A 20,683-nucleotide genomic window follows, 5' to 3' on the forward strand; every position below is an offset into this window, starting at 1 on the left:
TCAGTATTTGTGTGATGTCTCAATTACAGACCTCGTTAATGTTCCATTACAACTTGGCATGACCTGTGCAATACCCAGTGTTTCTTTGTCCTTTGCCAGAACGGCAGTTGAGTGAGAATTAGGCAATCACAGGGACAGTTACGCAGCCTCAGCTCACAGGATAGCCTTATTGATTTTTGTCTTAAAACGGCTGGCAACTTTAGTCATCCTTCGTCCTTCTGGTGTGATTTTTCCTCACCTGTCGTGGTTGATGGTGTGTATGGGAGAGCTCGTGTTCCACGGCAAAGTTCTTAGTCGCTGTTGGTTGGTAAGCCTTTTGGAAGTGCTTTACCATGAAAAGATTAGGAAGGGACGCAGGCTTAGCATTTCAACTTCCGAGTTTGGTTTTTCCAGTATGCAGTGCTTTTAAGCTCTGTTGAAAAGACTAGGCAAACAGAGCCAGGATTATTTACAGGCAAAATAATTATTCGTCTTGGTGTACTGGTGGCAATAGCACTTTTCATTCAATTTTAACCAGGACTGGCAAACCTTTTTACAATGTTAAAAAAGCCCCATAGCAGCTTATTTATAATTGCGAATACTGTTCAGTAAATAAAAGTGAGAAGAGATGCTGTCTGTATAAATACTAGAAAGCTTGACATACTGAAAAAGAGCAAAATCTGGTGCATTGTTTATTGCATTGAACCAGGTTTAGATAAAAAGCACTAACTCTTTGGCTGGCTGGCCTGTTTGTCTCTGCCCGCTTCTCATCTGATTTACTTGGTGGCAGTAAACTGCAATGCATGGAATGACAAAACATGAGCAGCTGTTGAACATTAACAGTCCAACAGCCCCTTGATGAAATGAGGCAACTTCTTACAGGTAGTCTTAATGCTCAGCCTTAAGGATAATGACTTCATCAACAAATTATATTGAAAAAAAAATATTAGCAATCTGTTGCAGAGCAAGCTAATAAATCCTCTTTTCTCTTTTTTCTCCTTTTTTAATGTCTGTGTTTTACTCTCTTATGTATGAAAGTAGAAGGAAGAGACTTGTGTGTGTTTGGAATTTGCATTGTTAGGGTTGCAACCTTGCTAAAAACAGCATAGCTTTGCTTTTTATTTGGAAGTGTTATTAAACTGAAGTTTTATTTAGCTTTCTAAATAAAAAGCTAACGTTCCAAATAATATGAATAGTAGAATTTTTGAAGCATCCTTAAAGATGTAAGTGTAATAGGACTGTAAAAACTTGGAAAATAAAACATTTTCAGGATTGTATTTCTAGGGTAGAGAGTGTTCATTAGTCTGATTCATTTTGGGCTCCTCAGGACTGTGTGTTGGCTGAATGAGAATTAATGAATGTTTGTAGAACGCCATCGGAGACATCGTAACTTCCCACCGTGGGAAGAATCTGCATGGTTATTTGTTACAGCAGGATTATTATTTGTGATGTTTTAGACATTTATGAGAACACAAGGATGTCTGTGGCTTATACACAGATTGCAGTGGCACTTAATTAAAACAGCTGTTATTCAAGGTAGAATTCTAATACCATTTTCCCTCTTTCTTTCAGAGGGAAGTGTAATATCTCCCATTTCTCTGACATATTTGCTGCTAGAGAGTTTAAAGCCCGAGTGGATTCATTTTTCTACATACTGGGCTATAATCCAGAGACAAGGTAAGTGAAGTGACTTTTAAAGGCAAGCTTTACCACTGATCTGAGTCTGTAGGAACAGGAAAACTACTCAAGGGAAGAGAAGTTACGCTCAAGTATGATGCTGATAGGGAGGTGGGGTGGAAGGGAATGTGAGGGAGAAGCTCCATCTTTCTGCTGAGTGTATGTATAGGAGAAAAATTAAGAGTAGATAACAAAATTGTGCCGTGAGTCATGACATCTGGTTGCATCTCTGGGTAAATAACGTACTGCTTCAAAACACCTTTTTGAAACAGTAGAATTTTTTTAAAGGTTGCAAGCATTAGCAGGAATTCTTAGCTGTCGCATTGGCTAAGTGCACACCCCGAAAATACTTTTAAAAACATGTTCACATCTTCTGGTAAGCAATGTTGAAACGTACACAGTTTTAAGAAATCAAATGCAAAGTTTTTAAGTGTGGAAATTCATGCTTTTATGTGTAAATACTCATGCAGGGTCCCATATCAACAATTCCTAGTTTATGCTTTGCTGGCCTAGAGCCTATTAGAGGTACAGAAAGAACTTTTTTTGGGAATTAATGCATATTTGAAGAAGGTATGTTCAGCATGCTCTTTCATTTCACAGCTCTTTCAATCTGCCTAGGAGTTGTCCCACCGGTCTTTATCACTGGTGTTTGGAAAGCAAAGCTGATACTAGGCTGTACCTTCATTATTTTTCAGGTCCAAACCATGACTCCTATTTTTTCATTTAAATGGTTTTGTAAACACAGAGAATGCCTTACAAATACCAGCCTTAGAGTTTGTTGTCTAGGGGCATATTTCTATGAGCACTGGAGTAAAAGATTAATAATGTGTAACAGGGCTCAGCAAGGTCTGTGCCAACTGGAAGTTGTATTGTTTCTTTCGATGCAGAAAACATAATTAGCTGTGGACTTTGATTTCTAGAGATATTGTTGAGAAAAGTATTATTTTAAGTGAGGATTAGATAGGCATATAAATATTAAATATTTGAGTTGTTACATGGTAGAGTTCCTGTTCTTAATGCAGATATGAATTTTTATGCTTCAGGGCATAGCCAACCGCTAACTGCTTGCAGTTAGGAAGAAGCTCCCTGTGTGGGCATATTAGTATGTAATTGCCTATTTATGAGGCTTCCTGTACCTCACTTGCTCTGAAGTGTCTTAAACTGTCCGTATGTCTGAGACAGGGTATTGGACTAGGTAAACTCCCTTAATCGATTCGGTTTACGTTCATAGCTGGTGTTGTCAGTCTAAGTCCCTAGGAGGCAATCTTGCTAGTGTATGGTGCTGAGCTCTGGGGCAGGAAATCCTATAGTATTTTAAAATACAATATGTTAAAATGTTTTTGTAACATCATTTGTGTACATTTTTGGGGCAGTCTGACAAGGCGAGGCATTTATGAAGTTTGTTATGATACACCTCTCTGATATTCAGCAGCATGCTTGACCCCGATATTTAGCTTGGTCACTTTTCTTCAGTGCCTTTTAGTTTGGAGGGTGTGAATGCTAAATGAACTATTTGTATTAGTGTTCAAGTTCTGTGTTTAATGGATGATTCATTTTCATAATTTGGTTGCAGCCAGGTTGGTTGTGGGTTGGTGTGGTTTTTTTTTTTTCCCTAGGTCTTCATGTCTGTATTTTGTCTTGGAATGGGAGAGTTTTAGAAAAAGGAGCTGAGTCTAGGTTGCTCGATTATTTTTTGACCTGTGTACTTCCTACTACTTTACAATGCATCCTTCTTTGAATACCTGATTCTAGACTTATTTTGCTTTTGGAAGCAAAAGTATTGTAACACACATTCCAGGATGACCTGTTGGTCGTTTGACTGTGAAAACAAGACTTTGTCTTCAACTTGATCTGCTTTTCTAACGTAGTGTTTTGTTTCGCATGGAAAGGATGGAAAATGTTCACGGTAGCTGGAAGTACTAGTGTGTTGTAGGTAAGGTTCTGAATAATGCAGTGAGATCCCCTCAACTGACTGGTAGAAATTTGTGATAGGATACATTCTTTGACCAAACAAACTTGAGATGTGGATTGCATCTACAAAGATACATTTCTGTTTGAGTGATTTTTATTTTGTGTTTAGCATAAGATGCTCATACACTTTTCCAGGATTGTGAAATGTAGCTCAGTGTGGTGGGAATCTGACTGTTTTCTATGTTTTCATGTGTTCTATTTGCAAAACAAGCTGCAAAAATCCCAGGCCCAAAAAACATCCAAAGAACTGGTGTGGTGGATGTGTAATAAGAGGCCCTTTTTTTCTTGGAGCAGACGATGCTAAAGGAAAGTGTGCTTTGTCCTTTCCTTTCTATTTGCTGACTGTAGCTTTAGCTTGGGAGATGTCAACTGTGATCCTGTTGTTGATCATTCTGTGCTCTGGAAGTGGTAAACCTGTGTGTTTTGAGATAACTTTTTTCTTTACAGTGTATATCAAGCTGCTTTGTTTTATTTTTTTTTTCTACAGAGTTTGATGATAGATTACATGCTATGTTTCAGTAAATCTCACACCAGTGAGAAGTCTGATTGTGGAATAAAAACCTAAACTAATCTTAAAGCTAGAGGCTGGGTGTTATCACCTTGAGTAGAGTGTTAATCAAGCTACTAAGCAGACCTGAAATATATTCCTGGCTCTCAAGAGTGTGGAATACATCTGCTAAGTTTGTATAGCCAGCTGAGAAAGAAAAGTCATTTTATGCTAAGTACTTTAAAATAATTAATTTCATGTCTCTCCAGAGAAGTGACTGCTCTGACAGTGACTAATTCCACTAACATGGAATCCCACTCTTTTGGGTGCCCCAGATGGCCAGATGAGACCAATACTTCATCAAAGGGGAAGTGTTAGGTGAATTGTATGTGCCTTGAAATCAGTTTAGAACTATTTCTAAGTGTATAAAACAACAGTCAAGAAGCATTAACAGACAAACAGATCTGATGTACCACTTCAGAAAATCAGTAACTGCACCAGCCTGAGTTAAGCTGTTGATTTTGGTATTTAAGTCAGAAATCAGCTCTGCCTGTTAGAAGGAAATATGCAGCAAGGCTTGGGAATGCTGTTGAACATGCCACTTGACCTCAGACAGCTGTTTTTCACCACTCATTTACTACAACTCTAATTCTTACCCCATCTGTAGTAGAGTACCATGCGTAGCTGATTTTGGCAAGAACTTCTTCCAGTTCTTCCTTTTGTACTCTGACATCCTGTATGGACATACAGAAACAACTTTGAACTGTCCTACTCAAGGATGCAGGCATGCGAAATGCCACTGTTGGTATTGGCCTGGTTTTGTAGGGTACTGGCATGTACTAGGCAATCAGTTCTTTGATCTCAGGCGCAATTAAGTTTTGTCTGACACTGACATCTGTAAGCATACATAGATTTAAATACTACTGAAATTTTACTTGGAACTAGAAATAATCAGATAGTATTCTACAAACAGTTTTCATGGCCATGAATCAAAATTACTCTTCAGTAACATTGTTCTGCATTGTAGAACAAAATCATACCAAATGTTCAAGGCATGGGTGAATTTTCTGAATAGATGTTTTGGGAAGACCAGGATCTTGTCTGTGTTTTTATTCTACAACATTTGCTTTTCCTTTATTTTTAATCTTTTTCTTCTAAAGTGTTCTTGTTGGGTGATGTTGCGAGCTACATGAGTATTGGTGTGTCTTTGAGAGGAGTGTTCCCAGGAGTAAAAATGAAGGTGACTTGCTCTTTCTTTTTCTTGTCCTTCATGGCTTACTACTTGTATGTTGTCTGGATTTTTGTTGAAAGTCTAAATCAAGAGCCTCTTTTTTTCTTTTTCCCTCTCTTTTCAATGGGAAGTTTAGCAGGTGGAGTACAAGTTTCAGGTGTAGAAACAGATAAGAATAGTGTGTAGTCTTAGGAAGTCAAGAAGCTGGTGTGGAGTTGTGTGTAAGTAGGATTTTCAAAGCTTCCTCTTAATGTCGCCCTTCTTTAGAAAAAAATTGTAGCTGAATGATAAATTGGTATCTACAACCAAAATGTGAACAGAGGCTCAAGAGGACTGCAGAGCTCTGTTTTGCTGTTTTGATCCTTTTGTCTGTTTGATTTTTAGCAGTCAGAGTATTTTGGTTCGATGTATATAATATGCTTAGAGCAGTGATAGAGGGTGAAACAATCGTAAAGGTTTTTACATGTATCCATCCTGATGTCTCAAATCAGAGCCTTAAAATGAGTTCTTATTATGCTTACACTTAGTAGAATATGATGACAGTTTGTGGTGTATTTTGTTTAAATAAGACAATTCTTACAGTGTATCATAGTCCAGTTTTTTTTAAATAGGTTTAGCAATTTTAAATACAACCAGGAAATTGGGGATTGTTTGTGTGGTATACCCATGTGATGTGAAACAGATGGCTTCTGTATGTCTTACTAGATTACAGCAAAGTTGTTTTGCATCACTCTTGTCTAATATTCCTGGGAAAGAATTATGGAAGATGCCGATCACTCTCACTTCATGTCAGTAGGTATTGTCATGTGTTGAAGTGCCTTGCAGTTGATTCCTTTTAAACAGACAGACAAAAAAACCCTCCGAAAAACTGTATTTAGATAAATGGATATATAACTTCCTTGGATTGTTCTTTCTGGCTGATATCACACTTACTAATGTAACTTAGAATACATTATTTCTGTGTGTATCTCAATTTCTCTCTGAACTGGAGGGTAGCATAAAAGCTGAGAACTTTTTCTCAAGTTCATGTTGTGAACTTGAGGGAGAAAAAAACCAATCCAGAACAGCAGCAACAAAAAAAAACTCAGAAATATATTTCAGCTGTAGTTGAAGACTAGGTACGTTTGATCTTTTAAGTGTTCTTACTTAAACTGGTCAACTGGTAAAGACCGTGCAACATACTTGGAGTAGTTATCTTTTTCTAGTCCGTAGTCTGGGAAAATTTGGTCAGTCTTGTTCTGAATGTGTTGCACCCTGTAATATTTTTATAACAAAAGTGAGCTGATAGAATGTTACGGTGGGTTTGTCCTTTTTACTTTTTATTTTTTTTAAGTAGTTTATAAAAACTTCATTGTGATTCTAGAAGTTTTAAATACATAGCCTAGTATAGCTTAGTATTTAAAAAAAACAAAACAAAACATAGGAACTGTTATCATGGTTGGTTGGGTTTGTTTTTAAACTTATTTTTAAAAATTTTTTTCACAAGCGTGAGCCAGGCTCGTCTGTCCTGTGTCTTAGGGAATGGCTCCTTCAGATTACGAACGAGCTTTGGTAGCATCAGACAGTTTCAGCAGAGCCACGGCAGCTGAAATGTTCGAGTTCCTGAACATTTGAATTATTGTTGCAGGTTTGGTGAAGGAGCGACTCTGTTGGTGAAGGTTCCCAAGAAGGGGGGAATATATGGGCATAATATGGGCAACAAGAAAGGTGTACCCACCTATGTGGTAATAAAGTTTTCTCACTGGATTATTGTGAGTGTAAAAATTTGGACTTGTTCTGTGGCCTGATGTGTCTTGCTTAGTCTCTTTCTGTCTTTTAAAATTCAAAGTATGAGAAACTTTTTATACTTCTCTAGCCTTGCAGTAAATTTGGACATCTTGGTTGCTCTAAAATGGAGGCAGGTGTACTAATTAAAGCATTTTGTACTGTAGGGTGAAGGGCTATTACCTTCATCTAAATGGGCAGCTAAAAAGATTTTTGAAAATTTGGTTAATAAGCAGGAACGCTGAAAACCAAGGATGATGAAGGAGGTTCAAACAGTGAGTCCAGTTTGGCTCCTCTTGGGTTCACTTTGTGTTCACAGGTGCTTGTAAATGGCAATGGCATTGCTGCTGAGAACTCGTATTCTTTAAACATTCTCATATAGCGCATTACTGACAGGTAGCATAAAAGTATTTTGTGACTCAGCTTGCTGCTTTGTTTCGTAACAAATAAATTGTATATTAAAATGTAAAGCTTCTGTCATTTGCATCTGTGAAAACCTCTAAGCCTTTTAATCAACGTAATTTTTTTTAAAAGCTAATCGCAAACTGGGGGCGGGGGGGAGGCAAAGCTTTCGGGAGCCTTTTTGACGATCGCTGTGTATTTCACTTGGAGAAGATATAAAAAGTGCTGGAACGCGGCTCTCCAGACTTTGAAAGGCTGTGCTCCCAGGCGTTGGCTGTACGGGATCCCCCAGCGAAGGCCCCGCTTCCCTGCACACTAGCTTGGTATGCAGAGGCTGCCGAGTCTGTTCCCTGTGTGTGTGTGTGCGCTTTATTTACGGAAACAGCGGGGTTGAGATTGATTGCGTTGTAAGACGGTGCGTGGATGAGGGAGGGTCACAGCACATGCTCAGTCCTGTCAGTCCGAGGGCGAAGTTTCTGCGTTCTGCGTGCAGGCTTAGGTCATAGCACAAGCTCAGTGAAAGCTCTCTGAGGTCTCTCAGACTGCATGTGCCTCCATTTTGAGTTGGTAGAGTGGAAAAGGCAGAGTTTTAGCTGTTAAGTAGAGGGTTCAGGAATACATCTAAACCCACAAGAGCCTGTCATAGTCATGGATGATCCATTCAGCCCCTGCAGGTAGGCTACATCACTCTGGCCTCCCCTAAACAGTGATGATTTTTGCTGTTATTCGTGACTTCTGAAATGTTTATGAAATCATTTCATTACTATTGCATGTTCCTCAGAACCTTGTAATCACATCAGCTTTGCTGTGCAGCCGTTCGTACGGTGCATGAGGGCACTGAGCAGGGAATCTGCTGGCTAAGGGGTGCATGTAGCAAAACGTTGAAGCTGTGTGGGCTTATTTTTTTTTATTATTTTATTATTTCCCCCCCCTCCCCCTCCCTCGTGGTGCAGTTTTAATTTCAGCTGTGCTGTCTGCATGCCAACCTTATGGCAGGTCTGTAGGGAGCTGCAGAGGCGCTCGGCAGGATGCAGTGTTACCGAAGGGGCGATTAGGAAATGTTTGGGCCTCCAACAGACTGTTTAGATAATGTTACAGGGAGGGTCGTAGATCAGCAAGCAGTGGTTGCTCTGAGGATGCGTGCTTCTCATTTTGAGCGGCAGTGATCCTGCTGATGCTCCCTCAAGTATTAAGAGAGAAAGAAAAAATAAAAGGTAGCCAGCACGGTTCTGCTTGCTTGTCAGTCACATGCAAATAACACTTACGCATCTAAAATGCAGCAATATTGTCTTAGGCATTGAGAAGCTTGTCACATGACGGCTGTGTAAGTGATACCCACGTGGGTTTTATTGGGCTAGCAGAACACTTAAAATTTTAGACTGATCTGAATAAAATAGAGGACTTGGGCTCTACAGTTTTGTGTAATGATAGTGTGGTTGCAACTGGCTTTGAGGTCCTTGTGGGACAGCCATCAGTGACTTGTCAGTGCTAAATATAAATGGGTTTGAGAGGACTTGGATGTGTTGAATGGGAGTAAACTTGATTCTGCAGCATGTTCTTATTCATAATAGTGTCTGAACTTGTGCAAAACTGGGGACCGTTCTGCTGTGGCCCTCTGCGTAGCCCATTGGCTTGCAGAACTGATCTCGGCAGCGTGGGGTCTATTGCTGAGGGGAAATACTTCAGTCAGGGTAACTTGTTTGCGAGTTACTGGAGTGTTTTGAGTCTGAAGGCGACGGGATGGTTTGTGCTGCTTGTAGTGACATCTCTGGAACTTTATAGCAGAAGGTTGACTTTTAGCCTTGCACATGTAGTCATTGGCCTGTGCAGTGTGCGTTACTGGGGCTACCTTCTGTCTCTTGTCAAAAGCTGAGGAATGAATGATGACTAAGACTGCATAATTTTGCCTATGGTAGTGCCATGTCCATATCTGTATGCTACCAGAAATGTCATTCCGTCTTCCATTTCCTTTTATACCTACATATACCTACATGCACACCATTTACATGACCTATAGCAAAGTCACACTAATGCTTATAGAGCACAATTCCCTTGAACTTTAGCCTGGCTGAATCACCTCCTAGTTGAAAGGGATGTCTCCGTAGGCCTAGGCTTCAGAAACGTTCTTGTTCCTAATACAGGAGCTGCTGGAGTATGTACAGGAATATGGCATTGCACTGCAGGAATACAGGGATATGACACCTAGTGTCCTTAGCATTTGTTTTAAATGTTGACTTATATGAAGAAGAGAATGCATTAAGGGATGGGGAGGGTACAAAGCAGTCTGCTTTGTACTGTTTTTCAGTGATAATTTGTGCATGTATTTAAAAAAGGTCTGAAAAACATGCAGCTTCTAAACTTAAAATGAAAACTTGGTCCTGCTTATTTTAAAAAACTGTAAGGTTAACTTACAGTAGCACAAGTGGAAAAAATGAAAACACCTCTAGGTTGTAACAAAACAAAATCTGATTGTCAAACAAAAGTATTACATTTGATAAAACAAATACTGCTGGAATAATATGCTAAATAAGGCATTCTTCACTTGATCACTTGCACATGAGAACTTATGGATGTGATCTTGGGGTACTCGTTCCCAGAACTCCCCCTTGAAGGATGCCTCTGGTGTCCGTGCTATGCTTGTATGGCATCAGCTGGTTCCTGCTCCTAGCAAATATATAGCTAATGCTATTCCCTGTGGCAGTACTCCTCACAGCTTTTTGAGAACTGGGTTTTTCCTTTTCACATGCTTCCAACACAAATGTCTTTCACTGGTATTGCCAGTTGTAGGGTTGGTCAGCCAGTTTATAACGAAAGCAGTTCCTTAGATCTGTGCATAGGTGTGCAAGACTGTTACGCTTTGGTTTAAAAAAAAAAAGCAACACCACAAATAGAAAACCAACCTCCCCACCCCCCCTAAAAACCCCCCAACCAACAAACAAAAAAAACCCCAAAACCTACATTCCCTCCCCTCAAAAAAAACCAAACCAAGAAAACCCTTGATCCTAGAAGTAAGGCTGTCTGCTGTAAGTTATCTGTGGTCCCGGCGTGATATTTAGTGCACTGAAAAGACCCTTTCTCCTTCATCAGACTGTGCGGTGTGCTTATGCAGTTACTACTAAAGGTGAAGTTTTAAGCTGGCTGGATGCCCGGAAGATTCTCTCCAGTTCGGAGACTGTTGGTAGGTGGTCTGCTGAATTACAGTTCCACTCCAAATGACTGTTTGAAGTTACAAATGTATTATGGGAAGTGCTTGTATTTTGTCCTTTGGATGAAGAAATAGTGGCTAAGTACTTGAGTCTTACTTCCCTTTGTTCTGGCTTCAATTTTAGCTTTTTTCAAGACTTAAATAGTAAGGTTACCTCTTCCCCCTTCCTTCCAATTCTTTAGGCTGTAATTTGTTTTAATTAGAGCTTTGTATTTCCAGGTGTATGGCAGAACGAGGAGTATCTTCAAGTTTATGCTTCATGTTCTTCATGCTTATCACCTTTAACACATGCTGTTGCTTTGCCATGTATCTGCTGTTCAAGCAAGCTAAGCATCTGAGTGGTAGAGCATCGCGTTTAACCTTAATTAAACTATATGGAAAAAACCCAACTGCTAGGTTGCTGCCTGGTTCCGCTGTTCTGCGTATAACTGTGATTGTGCTGAAGAAATAGTGCTGATGTAGTATAATCTGTTTTAATACTGAATATTTGCTCTGGGAAGCGCCAAGGTACCACCTGGCCATTTTAGAAACCATCCAGGATTAATAAGTCAAACAACGTAATTCCATGTTGAATTCATTTATGTATTTACTTATCAGTGTAAATGTTGCTTGTAAATAAGTAACATTCTGGTTATATTAAAATCACGTGTAGACCGGATTAAAAAAAACCTCACATCATATGAAGGTTTCCACTAATTAATTTTTTTGAATTTGTGATCAAAATACTGGTGTCGTCCTTATTTGAAGGTTAAACAAATACTGGGAAAAAAGTATTAGAGTGGTGATCAATGCAATCTACAAGCAAAATATTACCCATGTAGGCAACTCCTATGTGGAGAGAATGCTTGTTTCCTTTGCAGTAACTTGTGTCTCAGAATGCCTGTATTACGATCGCTTCCATCCTACCTTTAGAGTAGGGGACAATGCGTCTAACGACTGTATAGTCTTGTTTCTCATCTATAAACCTGATGAAAAAGAACATTATCTTGAAAAAGCTTTCCCTGTCTGACTCAAACTTCTGCAACTACTTCCTTCTCCAAACAGCAGCACGGGTGCAGAACAGAGAGTCCTCCGCTTCCTTAAAGTTCCGACTCCGCAGTCAGTCAGCAGGTTTGAGCTTGTACCGGAGATACAAATGTTAGTACATGTTTATTCATTCCTGGTTTAGAGTGAGCAACTGCTAAAAACGTTCCTGTGTAAGTTCGTTTGCCTGAAATAACAGGTTTGATTTTTCACTCGGAACACAAAATTGATGTACATTTTTGGTTTTTATAGCACATTGTTACAACAGGTTTGAAACAAATTTAATAGAGGCTGACCATTAGCAAGAATAGTATCTTAATGCTCAGAAAATACTTTTAGAAGAGGGATTTCAAAATCTTCCTTAAAAAAATAAGGGCTTAAAGCACAAGTGGAAGATGAATGCATGAAATCGAGTAACATGAAGTAAAATTTTTTATGTGGAAAGTAATTGTTGGAAAAAGTGAACAAGCCACTGATTAATCTGTAAATTGATATAGATCCCCATATAAAGCAAACAAAACAATGTAGCTAACTCATTGTCTTTCAGCAAGAATTGCTGTTTGTTTGGGGACAGGGGGTACAATTCTGTTGTTCTTAGGCACCTAAAACTCACAGGTTTGTGGTAGCTGTGGGATTTTTTTGGTTAGAGGTTGAATGGCCTGAACCTGCTTGTCCCTTTTGTATTTTGACCTGTGTAATGTAAGAACGTAACATGCGTAAGAATGGTGGTCTTGGATTAAACTGGGGATCCGTTTGGCTCAGTATCCTGTCTCCCAACAGTGACTGTAAGCAGGTGCTTGGAGAAAGTAAGAATAGAGCTGTGATGTATGACGGAGGCTTACTGTGTTTGTGGGCAGTCTATTTTGCATCACCCTACATCTATTTTGCACCTTAAGACTTCTTTAGTGCTGCAGAGGAGCAAAGGTATGTAAAGCTCTGGTTTTTTAATAGTTAAATCTTTGCAGACAGAGCCTGCATAGCATCAGATGAGGGAGGAGCATGGCAAGGGAAGTTTTGAATTTTGTTTTATGGATGCACAGAACAAAATGAAACAGAATGTCTTACCAAATGGAGCTCTTGAATGTAATGCCAGTCTCTTTCAAGCCCTGATAAACTATTTTTTAACCAGCTGAAGTTGAAGTGGAGTAATTTTGTTCTCTCCCGTTTTGTCCCTCTAGAGATGGAACAAAATGATCCTTGCCAGATGTTTTTTAGAACTGCCTCTGAAGAGCTTTTTTTTTATCTTGGGTATTGCACCATTTGCATAAAAGGATTTTTTTAAAAAACCTTTTCTTGAGACTTTCTCTTTCCTAACTACTTCAGATTTATATTAATTTTACAGAAATATCTAGAATAGTGTTGCTGTATCACGCTTTCAATTTATGTAACTGATTATCTTGCCAATAATAGTGACTGGCTACATCAATGTTAAAAGTGTACGATTGCAATTTATAATCTATTCTGCCTATAAAGCATACATCTAACCTGGTTTGGGTTTTATTTAGTAAGCCATTGATTTTCTTACCAGGCTTTGTAAATAAACCCAAATCTCACAAGATTCATTGTTCAGTGCTATAGCTTGTTATTGCTTATTAAAAGCAAAAAATCAACCCACCCAAACGCCTGCATATCCTAGCTTTAAGCTGTGTCTTCTTTTAGTCTTTCATCATATAAAAACAATGACCTCTTCCAACTGTTTTTGCACACTTCCTTAGCTAGCAATCTGTCCTCACGCTCGGATGGCTGAGCGCACAGCAGTCCCTGTTCTGGTAGCCCTTCTGGTCTCAACTTCAGAGCACCCTGTCCCCTCGTACAGGCTGTGTTCCAGGACAGTGAGAGCTTCGTAGACTCCTAGTGCTTCTAGTTCAGTTGCTGAAACTTCTTTTGCACTGTCAAGTTTGCGTTAGTGATCTGCGTATGTTGCAGCAGGCAGTGGTTTTTAGCAAGTTGGTTTTGAGAATGCTTTTTGGAGAGCTCCAGAGAGAATCAGAGTGACTGAGAGGAAGTCTGTGGCGGAGCAATTTGGCTGGTTTAAAAACCTTGTTCTGTTGAAGCATCCCTCTCGTTTAATTACAGATTGCCTCAATACACAGAATCAGGAATGGTTATGCCAAGAGTGGTTAAGTGGGTAGCACAGAATGCTGTCCTATATATGAGGTTTGGTGTTTTGGTTTGGTAGCTTTTTTTTTTTTTACTGAATGGTAGCATGAAGTTATTTTCATGTTTTCTGAGCTGTTGCTTGCTAGCAGCAGGTGTTTCAGAAAGCCAGTGGAAGCACAGTATGTGGTGGAGAGCATTGAGTGCATGGTGACCACAGCAGAACTAAATTAAACCGTGTCTGTTGCTGGGTGGAATGAACTGATGAAGAACATTGTTGGTTCCCAGTGATAACTGCAGTAGTACCACCTACCTCTCCCCTGTCTTAGGCATGTAAGGCAGTATAAAAAGTGGGCAATTACTGCATAGCATGTTTCCTAAAAAAAGTAAAAAGGAAAACATGAAAGAAGCAGTATGACAGTTCCAAAGATCCCACCTTGTACACATGATTCGTGACCTTGAAGGTCCACCTTACGTGTACAGCGTATGCAGTTTCTTTCAGAAGCCTGGCTTCCTAGCAAAGATCTTCACTAGGTAAGTGAAGATATGGGTAAAGAACTGCTTTGGATTCATGTCAAGAACAGGACAAAGATAGGACGGTGCAGGGAAGTGCTACGCAGAAATCTGCAAATGCCTTTTGCCATTGCCTCCAAACTCTGGACAGTTCTGCTGCAAGTTTCCAGCCTTGGATCTGGTATGACTCTGGCAATAGCGTAATAGCAGTTGGTGTTGCAAGTCCTGAACCCAAGTTATCCTCAAAGCTGATGTGGCATACTTCGTTGGAGCTCAAACTCTTGTCTCCTGGCAGTTCTTTTGTTGCTGTGTTTCAGTCCATAATGGCATTGCAATGCTGCATTGTTTTCATGGACAAAGTTTGCCAGTTGTGCCAGCTTTTGCATAAATGGTATGAGTCTGGTGTACGGTATAAACAAGAAGGTAGATGATAAGCAGAGAGGGTTAAACTTGTTTCTGTTTTGGAAGTAGTGCAGGAGCTGTTGTTGCCAGCATTCCTTCCTTCCTTGCTTCCTTCCTCTCTTTCCTTCTTTCTAGAGCTGATAGATTAAAGCTTCACACCACCCTGTGCTGTCTCCTGTTCCTTTCTCATCCTCACCTCTGAACTGTTGTCTCTCAGTGGTGCTGCTTTTGGCCTTGAACCTCCAACCTCCCCTGTTGCTTTAGAATTGGAAGGACAAAGCCTTATTGAACTGAACATCCTCTCTCTTCTCCCCGAGCTGTTTGGAACAAGCCCCTCTCGGATTAGAGTGTGCTGCTTTTGCCCTGCTCTGCTACAGAAGCTTCTTGCCTTTTTGATATTCAGTCGCAGGCTTCCATCTCCTTTCTGACCAGCCCCTGTTTACTTTGCAGAATACAACGTTGTCATGGCAACAGGTTACTTTTCAAAGGGAACATCTTGTCATTATATTTAATCCACTGCAGCTGAAGAGGACTGAAATATTAAGTTGTTGCTATGGATACTGCTTTGTTACATCAGTTTCTTTTGTGTCAGATTTCATATACAGTGTTGGGTCCTCTTTTTCCTTTCCCATAGAATAAACACAGAGTGCTGTTCCATTATTATTGTAATTGCTCTCCACCAATATAATTTAGCTTAAAAATCCACAGTGCATTTTAGTTTCCACAGTAAGAATTTTCTTTCCATTTGCAAACCTATTCCTGGGGATGTGGAAACAGTAAAAATTACTGAACAGATTGTGTACCCTTGCAGAGTGATCAGCTTTCTGCCCTTTAAAAAAAAAAAAAGTCTGATGTAGTGCAGTCTGAAAGAGCTTCCTGCACAGCAGCTTAATTCAGCCCAGTCCTTACATTTTGGGGCAAGGGGAAGGGGGTACCTTTAGGGCGTGAACGTAATCAGGAAATGGTAAATGAGTGATGAAAAGGCACACGGAAATACTTCTCTCGACACTTCATTTTCACATGAGGAATCACGGTTGGATAGCCCCGTTGAATTTCCCCAGCTAACTCCGCATGAATAGTTAGGAGCAGAAGTCCCATCCAAAACTTTGCTTTTATCTTTGCAATTACTTATGGGATGCTCCGGCATCCTATAATCAGTCTTGATTCTTAAATGCTTTATCATATTCAGTGTGATGCAACTGAAGAAATTGGGAGTTGGGGGGTATTTGGAGCTCTGTGTTTTTTCCTATCTAAACAGAAAACAGCTTAATTTTCTGTTGAAGTACAAAACCTACTTGTGCGGCCTTTGGCTGGTGTGAAGTATTGTAGCTGGCAGAAACCCCATAGACAAGTGTAAGTTTGACTTGCACTGACTAGTAGAGATGTGCATGACGTTAAAATGAATTCTGGGAATAAGGGAAGAGGAGCAGCATTTTCTGCTGGCAGTTTCCCCTTCCTTCCTCCCTCATGGGGAAAAAGTCTGACACCTTGTAGCTGAAAAAAATGTACCCTGGTATTTAATTTGTACCTTTGTTGTAAATATAAAATTGACTTTCTAGTTCAGTCATTTCTTTGCATAACCTGAAAACAAGAGAACAGTGTCAGATCATGTCTTGTAAAAATACGCATTGGAGAAAAACGTTTTGACATGTTCTCGTTCTTTTCAGGAGACTTTTGGCACACGTTTTAGAACAAATCTGCTTACCAGGAAGGTAGCATTGTGTAGATGTCAAGACATAAGATTGAGTATTACAAAACCTGTGCGTGTTCCTGTCTGACAGGTTCTCCTGTCGTCTTGTCTTGGATAGGGTCCGTTCAGATCCACTGCTGTAGTTTACCCACTTGTGCACCAATGAATAACATTTCAGAATGGTCAGTAAGGTGAAGTTGAACTCAATACACATACACAACATACTTGGAAATTTTGAGGTGAAAATGTTCATAAAGATACGCACATGATCCTGTAAAAAAAAAACCCTCCAGTCACCTTTTCGACTTCAAATGGTATTTAATGGTTTGGGCTCTCAATTGTTAGTTTTGCTCAGAGTCGTGATCTTAATTTCTAAAGTTTCAAGGAAACTCTTTCTCAGTCATTGCTTATGGTCCCTGTGAACACAGCAGGGTGAGTAAGAAATCCTGCAGGGCGGCAGCTTACTTGTAAAATGATGTCGTTATTCCTGTAACAGCAAATCAAGCGTGCTGTTTCGAGATTAAAGATGGTGAGCTCTTAGGTTTATGCGTGTGCTCTTCCTTCCTAGTGTGTTGAGACTCGCTGAAATGTCTTGCAGTTATTGAAGTGTTAAATTCAGAAGTTTGTCTTAAAACAGCTCTGAATTCTGTCATTCTTTCAATGTAATATGCAGAATATAAGTAAGAGATATCTGTTTAAATAAGAAAAACTTATAGGAAAAGAAGAATGTTGATCTTAAGGCTATTGGATTTCCTTGGATTTGGTTGTGCTCTTTAATTCTATTTTACTGGAGTCTTGGAGGGTCATTTACGTTTGCAGACTGTAGCTGCATTCACCATCCCAAATACCAGTGTTCGGGCACAAGTTCCTTTATAGACTATAGTGATCTGGCTCTTGACAGGAGGTGGATATGTGAGATTACAGCAGAGAGGTCCCATGGGTTCAACTGCAGCCCTTGAGAAATTCCTGTTTCCAGTAAATAGTTTTGTTTGTGTGCCTCCTTGTTGCTTATGTTATAATGTATTTAATAAAGAAAAAGGGTCAAAGTTATATGTAATGTCTTAGCCTCTTCAAAATGTAGGAAGAAAAGTAAGTTCTGTCATGTCAGATGTGTTTTTCTGGCTTATATTGGCATACCTTTATCTGCTCTTGTTGCTGGAGTAATTCTACTGCAACACTAACAAATAAGGTTTTTTCTACCGTATAATGTGGTGTTTCAGTAACTCCAGCCAATGATGTGAGCAGCCCAGAGCCCTTCAGAGTACAGTTCTCGCTACGTGGAGGACAGTTCATTTGGAACTTGAAGGTTTTTATATAAATATCTTTTCAAAATAGTGGAAAAATATGAAGGCCAAGTGTATTATGTAGAAGGGAAGCCCTTTTTGGATGAAGTGAATTAAATACACTTCTACAAATGTTACAAGGGATGTTTTTATTGCTTTTTAGATTTTTTCCATGCTTATGTGCCATGCTATCTGATGAGATTTTAGCAAATGAATTAACAGCAATAATAATTTTAACTTCTTAAAATAAGAGCGAGATGATTTTTGTTGTGAGATCTAAAGTAACTTGAATGGTTTTCCATGAACTCTGCCTGGAAAAAGAGGAATCAGTTTTGCCAAATCTGGTAATGCAAGGCTCTGTTGTTCAAAGGTTAATACCCCAAATACTTTTATTTAAGATATTTTCTCTTTCAGAATGAAAATGACCACTAAGATGTTCATGAGGAATGTGTTATTTTCTGTGTATTAATCTGTAGAATAGTGCTTAGCATTGTTGTCTGCATTCGTTTAGGTTTGGTGCTGAAATAGGCAGTGAAAGCCAGATAGTACTAGCAAAAGTGGGGTGCTTGTTGGAAGGTGATTCTGTGCGTAGCAGGCGTTGGAGTTGGCTGGCTAAAGCATAGAGCGATAGAGGTTTTTAAAAGATCTTGATTAGATGTCAGTGCTACTTCTGTATTGCATGAAACCTGAACATCAAAAAGTAGGAAGATGTATGTCCCATGATCAGCTGCCCAATGTTTTCTTCCTGCTGTGAGGACAGATCACACTGATCCTCTTCTTGACTACTTCTTGGCTCGCCCTGTTGGGTTTTACCATTTGCAGTGTGGCCTGTAATACATCTGAGTATATCCTTTCTTGTTTTCTTAATAAAGTACTGTTTTTTGTGTCTCTTCCATTTCCATTGGAAATGCAATGACAACAAATACAGACCATGACCCTAAATTTCACTAATTGTAATTCTTTCTTGTTACTGTTTTTTTTCTTTATATACTAGGAGGCTGAACAGTACGCAAGGTGAAATCAGAGTTGGACCCAGCCATCAGGTAAGGGATTTTGTTCGTATTTTAATAGCCAGAGGGCATGCATTTGGCACTTGATCTGTTCAGAGGACACTTACTTAAAATTGTATGCATTTTAGTGTCATCATGAGTTCTTTAGCATTCCTTAGCTCAGTTAATGAACTTTTTTCTATGTCAAATGTTGATATGTTAATGATTTTTACTAGCAGACGTGCTATTGGGTTAATTTTAGAATAAGATTGAAGGAATATGAGTAACTACTGGAAATGAAGGAAAATCTCAGCTGTTATTTGGCACATTCTGGAGTTAAAAATAAATGCATTCTCAGCTGGCTTTCACCGAGCAATGTTTTTAACAAACTCTAAAAAATAATTTGGTGGTGTCTTCCAGTTACATTGAAAGTTGATCTTTTAATTTTCATTTGCATAGTAAAATTGTCAAGCTGATAGTGTGTTGCCTATAACAGTCCTTTTCATGAATCTATCTATCTAAATAAAATGGACTTCTATTAGAAGTGCTTAAAAAAGAAAGACAGCAGTTTTCCAAGAGCAACGTTACAAAATTAGGATGGGGGAACTTTAAACCTGAGAGAGGTTTCTTTCCCGTACAGCAACTGTGTTGAGAACTACATATATATTTATGTATGTATTCCTCTTTTAACACAGGATACAGCGCTTTCAAGCATGGCTGTTAATGTAGCTGTCGCTAATGCAGAATTCACTGCTCTCCTTTTCATGTTTGTCTGTGTGTGCTGTGTCTGGTGTCGTGTCTGTGGCTTTGCATTCCCTCGTTGACTTGCGTTTGTACTTGGAAGTCTGCACGTGTTCCCTGCTTAGTTTTGTATGTTAAAATTTGAGATTGGCCAACTGTGGTACTTCAGCATGAAAATCAGGAGGCCATTGTGTATTTAGTAATTCAACAGTCATCTTAAAAATGAAATTAGTATTTATAATTGGAGCAGTTTGGCAGCTGTTAGGGACAGACCTCTTTCTAAAGACCCTCTCCCTGTGTTTCCACGTGCCAATGTCACCAACACGCTCTCCCGCTGCCATTCAAGAAGTTAGCTGGTCCTCACCCATTTTAATTGCAGAATTTACGTATAAAGCAGTTAAAATTCCTTTTTAACTAGGAGGCAGGGTAATTCTGGACAGTTATTGAAATATCCCTCTTGTCCATAGTCTACAGAAGTCATGTTATAATTATAGTACCTTCTTTGTATTTCCCGGGAAGTGTTCTATGTAGGCTTTCTTTTCACTTTCTGATGCTGCAGAGAGGATAAGTTTTGATTTTAAAGATAGACAGACCTCAGTTGTATTGCTTGGTTGAAGCAATAAGAACTGTAAGCTCTTAAGAGCACTGCCTTAAGTCATTTGGATTATTAAAACAGAAATTGAGAAAGCATGCTGAATGTGTTAAAACGCTGGGAAGCAGAAGATGGTGAAGACTGTAGATGTTATGTTTGTTCCATCTAAGTTAGTTCTAATTTGAGGGAAATCCTTCGTAAGCATCGAAAAATTCCTGTTCTTAGAGAGCATTAACATACAACTTACTGTGGTTTATAAGGCCAGGTCTATCGCTAGGAACCGGGTGCTCTCTTTTACCTGTGGAACTGGCTTTGTACTGTCCAAGTGCTGGGTTTTTGCATCCAAGTGATGAATATTCATTCAGACTCTCTTTAAAATCTTGTTTAATAACTAGTGAAAGTAAATATTTATGGAACCTATATAACATTCTTAAGGTTGTTTTGCATTTAGAGGAAAAAAGTATTTGGCAGTTAAACCTGTAGTCATCTCTTCACTAGTCGTAATGAGTACTGTAAATGATACCTTCAAAACAACTTTCATCTCAAATTGTCATCTAATATTTTGGCAGGTATTAGTCACCTGTGCTGTAAGGTATAATTACCAGATACATTTATGGATGGAAAAAAAAAAGTAGGA

General features: G+C 39.2%; 1 protein-coding gene across 1 annotated transcript in view; it reads left to right on the top strand.

Moving 5' to 3' along the window:
* LOC104162116 (arginine-glutamic acid dipeptide repeats protein-like) overlaps positions 1 to 20,683 on the top strand; it is a gene marked incomplete at its 3' end in the record, with an annotated part of 95,966 nt that overhangs the window by 57,960 nt on the left and 17,323 nt on the right. The window contains exons 5-6 of the mRNA XM_009700767.1: positions 1,552 to 1,656; positions 18,719 to 18,767. Coding sequence (XP_009699069.1) covers positions 1,552 to 1,656; positions 18,719 to 18,767 — 154 coding nt within the window. The remainder of the gene's footprint in view (positions 1 to 1,551; positions 1,657 to 18,718; positions 18,768 to 20,683) is intronic.

This window comes from Cariama cristata, unplaced genomic scaffold (genome assembly GCF_000690535.1).
Source record: "Cariama cristata isolate BGI_N322 unplaced genomic scaffold, ASM69053v1 scaffold11035, whole genome shotgun sequence".
Classification (NCBI taxonomy): domain Eukaryota; kingdom Metazoa; phylum Chordata; class Aves; order Cariamiformes; family Cariamidae; genus Cariama; species Cariama cristata.